The sequence below is a fragment of the Triticum dicoccoides genome, chromosome 1A (assembly GCF_002162155.2).
Source record: "Triticum dicoccoides isolate Atlit2015 ecotype Zavitan chromosome 1A, WEW_v2.0, whole genome shotgun sequence".
NCBI classification, from domain to species: domain Eukaryota; kingdom Viridiplantae; phylum Streptophyta; class Magnoliopsida; order Poales; family Poaceae; genus Triticum; species Triticum dicoccoides.
The window spans coordinates 225,076,381-225,084,654 of record NC_041380.1 but is presented as its reverse complement, the minus strand read 5'-3'; the positions used below and the strand labels follow the sequence as shown (position 1 = coordinate 225,084,654).

At 51.5% G+C, this 8,274-nt stretch overlaps 1 protein-coding gene across 1 annotated transcript; it reads right to left on the bottom strand.

Moving 5' to 3' along the window:
- Positions 1–2,867: 2,867 nt before the first annotated feature.
- LOC119352547 (UDP-glucosyltransferase UGT13248-like) lies at positions 2,868–3,395 on the bottom strand. The gene has a single exon (XM_037619143.1). The coding sequence runs from the start codon at positions 3,393–3,395 to the stop codon at positions 2,868–2,870; it is 528 nt and encodes a 175-aa protein (XP_037475040.1).
- Between the last annotated feature and the right edge of the window lie 4,879 nt (positions 3,396–8,274).

Genomic DNA, 8,274 nt, shown 5'->3' with positions numbered 1-8,274 from the left:
AGGTATCACAGCATAGCAATAGAGTGAATAACTAGCAAGCAAAGATAGAAGTGATTTCGAGGGTATGGTCATCTTGCCTGAGATCCCGCAAGGAAGAAGAACGAGTCCACGAAGAAGACAAACGGGCAGAGTCGAATGGATCCTCACAACTCCGAAACGAAACCGAAGCTAACGAGAGAAGCAACCCGGAAAGAAGCAAGCAACATAGTAAACAACCATCACATAAACATGGCATGATGCACAACCAAGTATGATGCATGTCCAGTTTAATGAGGCATGGCATGGCAAAATGCACAAACAATACTACAAATTAAGTGGAGCTCAATATGCAACGAGTTGCATATTAACGGAACACCACATTCAAGTTATTTAGTTCGATCTCGTTTATGTACCCAACAATATTACATGTTGATTAACATGGCAAAAGGGTGAAGCATATGAAAACTAACTAACTAGGCAAGTTTAAATGAGGCCGGAACAACAAACAACAAATCCGGGAAAACCCCATGTGCATACTTTAGGTTTGGTACTGTTCTGTCCTAGACACAATTTTAGAGTTGTTAAACATGCAAAGTAATGCTACCATGTTAATCTATGCATTTTTCTACCCCATTTACATATAAAGTTTATTAAATTTGGAGTTACGGTTATTAAGTTATGAAATAAAGCATTTTAACATGGCATATGAGCAAAATTAAACAAAAAACATTTTAAGCACTTTAAACATAGATGAAAGTTGCAAATTATGAAACTGGACAAAATTCTAAGCAGGTTACATATATAAAACATTTTAAACCGATGCACGGTTATTTAGGTGTGAGCATTTAACATGATGGCATATTCTGTAATTATGCATGTGAAGGAAAATTAGTAAATTCATCCAGGAAAAAAACACGTCCACGGGCTAAAACTACCTAGCCCAACAAACACAGGAGAGAGGCTGGGCGCTGCAAACATGGGCCAAGGCCCGGTCAATGCAGCATGCCGGCTTGGGCTGGCGGATCTGGCGCGGCTGGGCCTCTGCTTAGTCGAACGAGGAGGTGGAGGGGGCGCGGTCAATGGGACGACGAGCGAGTAGCTGCGGCTAGTTGTAGGGGAAGCAGAGGACGCCACGGTGAAGCGGGACTTGGCACGGCGACGGGAAACCTGCCGGATCCAAGGCGGCATGACCGGATCAGGGCAACAGTTGGACTTGGCAGTGATGCTCCTTCCGACGGGGTCCGGCACGAGACGACGCAGCCAAGGGCGCGCGACGGTTGCGTCGGCTGCAGCTGCCACTCGTTGCAGAGGAGAAGTGGCATGGCGAGGGACTTGCAGCGGCGGAGGAGCGCCAGCAACGGGCAGAGGGAGGCGGATCCGGTGGAGCTCAACTCCGGCGAGCTACTGCACGTTGTCGGCCGGACGGAGACGGGTCGAGGGCGGCTGCGCTCCTGCAGTTTCCTGAAGAAAGGCAGAGAGGTGAGAGAAGGAGAGGAGCGCGAGGCGAAGGGAGAGGCAAGTGGCGATGAGGAAGACATGCTGGTTCGGGCGAGGAACGGAGTAGCTCCCGCGGTGGCGCTCTCCGGCGGGGTCGCTCGGGCCTGGTGCAGCTCGGGCCCAAAGGAGCTCCATGCGGGTGCAGACTGGAGGTAGGCCTCGATTGCTGCTGTTTTTCACGTGCTCTGGCGCGGGTGGAGCCATCAGTGAGGAGAAGGGAGGTGAGGTGGCGGTGGCCTTGCAGGTGACTGCGCTCGGGATCGAGGAGGGACATGGGGGAGCACTGGTTGGTGGATTGGATCGGGGGGAAAACGAGGAGGGCGGCTGGTTGGTCCGACGCTGAAAACAAGGAGAGTGGCGGCGGCGTGGGGATGGGATGGATGGGACAAGGTCCCTAGAATTTAGGGTTAGGGCTATATATAGCATGTGGGTGAAAGGAGAGGGATTTGGATCATCGGATCGAAATCCGACGGACGAGAATAAATATGCTAAAGAGTCCAATAAATAAAATGATGATATTTTGTAGATGTTTGGGGATGTGCCGGACCCAATGGTGATGACTGAGCGGTACGGGTCCGGGACAGCTTTCGGACGCGTGCGCGGGGAGGGCCGCGGGCTGACGAGAGAGGTTAGATTGGGCCTGGCGGTAAGTAGTGAACTGTGTAGATGGTCTAGGGAGGAAAGAGAGGGAAAGCCCGGCAACAGCTTTCTGAGACCGAAAACGTCCGACGATTTGACCGACTATATTGTCGTTATAGTTATCCGTTGGGGCGTCAAATGGACTCCGAATGCGATGAAACTTGGCAGGCGGCCTACTGACAACAAAACAACACCGCATGCCAACTTTCAGCCCATTCCGAGAACATTTTTCGGCCACTTATAAAATAATACTTCGGAGGTGCCGCTGGCGCATGCAAGTGTGTCTGGGCTCGGAACGGATAACGGAAAGAACGGGGAGGCCGGGACGGATGCAAGTTTTGAAAACATGATGATGCAATGCACATGATGACATGGCAAGATGCAACACGCAAGCAAAAGACAAGGCAACAACGGCAAATAACTGGAAGACACCTGGCGCAACGGTCTCGGGGCGTCACAACAATGCATACATTTTCTCTGCTCTCCTCGTCCGCTTCTGCCCACTGCATGTGCCGCATGGCCCACATGTCATCCAACCACCAACCCATCACACCCATCTCTCTCATCCTTTTTCTCTCTCCTCATCCATGCCACACCGCGAGTGCCTCGTCGGCCTCCTCCCGTGGCATCTTCATCGACCCTGCTCCTCGCCATGGCTTCGCCCTGTTGCGCCCGGCGTCGACTTGCCACGGCCTTGCCTCGCTGCTCCCAACCGCGCCCCGCTGCTGCGCCCGGTCGCGCCTAGCGTCGCCTCACCGCGCCCTGCCGCGCCCACCCGTGCCCGTCCTCAACTCGTCATGGCCTCGCCTCGCAGTGCTCGGCTGCGCCCAGCCGCGCCCATCCTCGACTCGCCTCGCCCTAGCCGCACCTCGCCCCGTCGCGACGGCCTGGTCCAGGTGGTGGTAGCTGGTGCTCACCATTGGCTCGAGGTCGCAAAAGAAGTTGGCGAGCACGTGGTCGGCCTGGTCCAGCCCGTCGAACTGCGACAACACCGAGTCCATGAACGTCGGGTACCACGCCTGCGCGGCGACGAACGGCGGCACGTCGTTGGGCCCGAGCTCCACGGAGAGCCTCCCCCGGAGCGCGCTCCCGTCTGCCAGCGGCAGCGCGACCCGCCCCGCGGAGACCTCGCCGTACAGCACGTCCACCGCGCACATCTGCGTGAAGAACGCTGCCGCGGCCACGCCGGCCTCACTCGCCACGCATCGCGCCCACGGCAGGTGCGAGTCATACACGAGCACCCGGACGTCGTCGGTGAGGAGGAGGAACCGCGCAAGCATGTCGGAGCCATGCATGCATGGTGGTGCTGTCGCGCCCGGCTACTAGCTAGCTAGCCGCAGCCAGCCGCACGCGGCACTCGGAGCGCAGGCGGGCGCGACCCGGAGCATGCAACATGGAGCACATGCGGGCGCGGGGACGAAGTGAGCTGCGGGGCGAACGGTGGGGCTTGCGGGGCGAGCGGCGGCCGAGAGCTCGCGTGCGAGGAGGCGGAGCTCGCAGGCGCGAGGACGGGGCGAGGTGGCGCGGGAGCACGCCCATCAAGTGTTCGATTGAATGCCGACGCGGACATGCAAAAAATGTGTCTGCCTCCTGCTGGGCGCATTAGCCGACCCAAATGAAAAAGCGGACGCGGACACGCAGACGGACGACCCAAATGGACAAAATGCGGACAAAATCTGTGTCCGTTTGGGTCTCCCCGTTGGAGTTGCTCTAACTGTCCCGGAACTCGCAGAGTTGAACGTCGCTGGAGCCATCTCACGCGCATGTGCTCTAGACTAGAAACCTTGTGGCAGAGGCGACCTCTTCGCATTGGCGCCGTCCCTTCACCGCTGCCACCGCCAACCAGGCTATGAGCCACCGCTGGCAGATCTGGGTGCGTGAGATGGCCGGCATGCAATGTATGTACAGTATGTACGTACTATGTTCCTCACCAGACGAACAGTCGGACAGACGTAAGATTTGCTTTCTGGGACAAAACTTTTCTTCGGCAGGTACTCTCCAACTTTCCATACCTTTCGGCTTTACAAGGTACTAGTAGGCTTTTCCTGTCGATTATCCGTGGCTGGTCCAAGCAAATCCTCCCAAATCATCTTTTCGGTGGAGAGAAGAAAATTAAGGCAGGTGCAAATGATTGGTCATCAGTCCAGATAATTATTCCTCCAATAGAGTTCTTGATTTCTCTCCCGAAATTAGTCCAGACTCAGATATGCTAAAAAAAGCTGCTTCTGATGCTAGCTTTGTCCATTCCATCAGTTGGCCCCAGTCACCGAGAACAACATCATTTCCCGCCCCTAGCTTGTAGTGAAATCTTGACCAGTAGTTTGGCAGCATTTCAGCAGGCTTTGGAAACATTTCGGCATATCAACACTATGCGAAATCATCTGCTTCTAGGGAAGAAGAAAATGTTCAAACTGAGGGGTTTAACAACACATGCATTCCAGGGTGAGGTGCAGGGGTATTTATTTCAGGGGGAAACCTGAAGATCTCTTCTTTAAACAACTGTCAACTAATAGATAGGACAGGTCCATAATATCAAGCAATTGTTTTTGCCATATCCAAAAGGTAAACTATTTTGAGGCAAAATTCAAGAATTCTACCTATTTGGAGAAGTCCTTCCCAGTTCCCAAGGCAGATTTCAAACATATTGACTGATAGAAGATAAACTAGGGGTTACAATGCATCACACACTCGTATTCATCCACAGTGGGGTAATATATAATAGAGTACATGGGAGAGAGGAAGAGAGATACACACGCACGTAAACAGACTAACAATTGATCCTAGATCGATGGGAAGATAGATGCGGCTAACAGCCTTGCATGCGCCATGCAAGGGCGGTGGGTGGGTGAAGCGTACAACCAGCTCTGACCGGTAACACCAAGTCCAATAGTAGACCAAAGCATAGTCTAACAGCCCCCCACGGTGTCAACGTGGGCTTGCCGAACGTTAAGACTGGATCGGAATTCAGCAAAGAGCATGGTCGGCAACCCTTTTGTGAAAATTTCAGCATACTGCGAAGAAGTGGGAACATACAGGACCCGAACCTCGCCAAGCGAAACCTTGTCACGCACAAAGTGAATGTCGATCTCGATATGCTTCATACGACGGTGCTGCACAGGGTTAGCAGACATGTAGACAGCAGACACATTGTCATAATAGACAACAGTGGATCTGGACACTCGCTGGTGAAGCTCCTGCAGAAGTTGCCGCAGCCATGAAGTTTCGGCAATAGCATGAGCGATGGCGCAATACTCAGCCTCCGCACTGGACCTGGAAACGGATAGCTGTCGCTTGGATGACCACGAAACCAAATTATCCCCAAAATAAACGCAGTAACCAGACGTTGAGCTGTCAGGACCACGATTCTAAGTCACACCGATCTAGCCTCTAACATCTCATATCACTTTGCGGCCTCACGCACGGTATTCCCACGGGTGTCGCCTTACCATGGCCGGGACGGTTTGTGCCTTTTGGCCCACGTATATGATAGTGTCACTAGCATCCATATGACAGAGAACCCGGGCCGACATGACTAGTCGTGAACCCAAAGTGGCACTAACTTACGGGAACAAGCATACATGAATCAACATCGAGCATGTCGGTCAGCAGCATGTGAATCCGGGCTGTAGCACTGGGCTAACAGGACTCCGGATGTCACCGCGTGACATTTCCCCGAAGGGACAGACACAGGAACAAAGCGAATCACATGCCGGCCAGTCAAGTGCTCCGGAGTAGTAGTGCTGGGCTAGCAGGGCTCCGGTGAACCGGGCTGTAGCGGACTACTATGGCTCATGGAAGCACAAGACTACATTTCCCCATAAGAGAGGCTACCAAGGATAAACAACTAGGTTGTCGGATCCCACACATACCAAGCATTTCAATCATACACACAATATACTCGATATGTGTAAATACAACATGGCATCACAACATAACTCTACGACTCAAGTATTTATTCATTAGGCTCCGAGGAGCGAGATATTACAAACATGGGTCTCATGACCCAACATTCAGAGCATACAAGTCAAAGCACATGCGGAAGCTTAACTTGTCTGAGTACAGACAACTAAAAATGAAGAAGGCTGAGGAGCCTGACTATCTACCAGACCCTCCCAAGGGTACAAGATCGTAGCTGAGGTAACAAGCTAAACGTCGAAGTCCAAGCGGAACTACTAGCGAGACTAAAGTCTCTCTGCAAAACATAAAATAAGCAACCGTGAGTACAAATGTACCCAGCAAGACTTACATCAGAACTATCTACATATGCATCGGTATCAACAAATGGGGTGGTGGAGTTTAACTACAGCAAGCCAGCTTTGAGTCAGTGGCTAACCTGAACTATGACTGCAAGTAACTCGTTTGAGGTGGCGCACACGAGTCCACAAATTCACCATATCAATACACCACTATGGATCCGCTCCCGTCTCCCTGCAAGAACGCCATCCATAGCACTCACGCTTATCTTGCGAGTTTTAGAGTAACCACTTTCACTTGTCTATGAACTATGCAAGGGGTCCAAGTTTCCATATCCGAGGAATCCGGCTATTCGAATAGATAATGATAACCCTATAGGGGTGTACTTCTTCACACACGCTCCCACCACTTACCGTCGTTTACACGACATGTACTCGGCAACCTTCAAGCAGAAGCCCAACGAGGGTGTCGGCCATGGCCTACCTAAACACCTAAGTCTCTAGTCCAGGTTTATCGCCTATTCAGGTTCCATCCGCAGGGAGTCCGGCCAAGGTTTCCACATACGGCCCCGAACGATGTGAACAGGGTTCCCGAGACACCAAACAGGCGCCCGGTACACCGTGCCACGGTGTATCTACCGCAACATAGCCCAACCCTAGGGTCAGCGCTACGCACGGCCGCCAACACATAACCTACAAACACCAGAAACTAGTTGCAACTCCTGGACAGAGTACTAGGGTGACTAAGAAGTCGAGAGGGTCAATTAAGGATCCCAATGAGTGGTAGTAGCTGTTCATGGATCATAGACACAGAACTCAGTTCCTGAGGATGGCTGCAATGAGACAACCCACCATGTACTCCTACATGGCCTCTCACCGCTACCTTTACTAAATCGTGTTCACACACTTAGCTCACACACAGTAGGACATGTTCACACACCTCCGATTCATCCCCGATGAATCAGACCCGACACAACTCTATGCAATAGCAGGCATGACAAACAAGCATGAATGAGTAGGCACATCAGGGCTCAAACAACTCCTACTCATGCTAGTGGGTTTCATCTATTTACTGTGGCAATGACAGGTCATGCAGAGGATAAGGGGTTCAACTACCGCAGCAAGTAATAGATGAATCATTGTTGTCCTAATGCAGTAAAAGAGAGCCAGAGCGAGAGAGTGGGATTGTATCGAAATGAACAAGGGGGTTTTGCTTGCCTGGCACTTCTGAAGATATCATTGGGTCTTCATCAGTGTCAACGATCACAGCGTCGGTACAACGTCTATCGAGAGGGGACAAATACCGGCAACAGAGAAAGAAACACAATCAATGCAATGCACAATATGATGCATGATCATGACATGTCAATATGCTGTGGTTTGAGCTAATGCAACTAGCAACATGTTAAATGGAGTTGGTTTGAACCCTAGGTTCAAATTCAAACTCCATATGTGAGAGTTTAAATTCTATTTATGTGGATTGGCCTAAACAGCAGCCATAAGTTGTTCTAACATGCATGAAAATGCCATAAACAGATTCCTTGAATTTTTCTGATAATTTTTCATATATAAATTATTTCATTTGGAGTTACGGTTTAATTTCTATGATTTTTTGAAGTTTAAGTCATTTTCTGGAACTCCTGAATTGTTTTAAAACAGAAATTAATTACTCCGTCAGCATGGCATCGTCATGACATCAGCAGGTCAACGGGGCACGGTCCAGGTCAAACCTGACCAGTGGGACCCACTGGTCAGTGACCCGGTGACATTTAGTGTCACAGACAGGTGGGTCCGGTCAACGGCCACGTCAGCGAGGTCAACGGTGACGCGTGGGGCCACTGCGTTTAGATTAATCTTAATCTATTTTTGTTAGCTGGTTAGTTAGGCAGCCGGGCCTGCATGTCGGCGAGCCAGGGGGTTAGTTAGTGGTTCAATTAGCCGCTAGTGACGCGTCCACGTCATCATC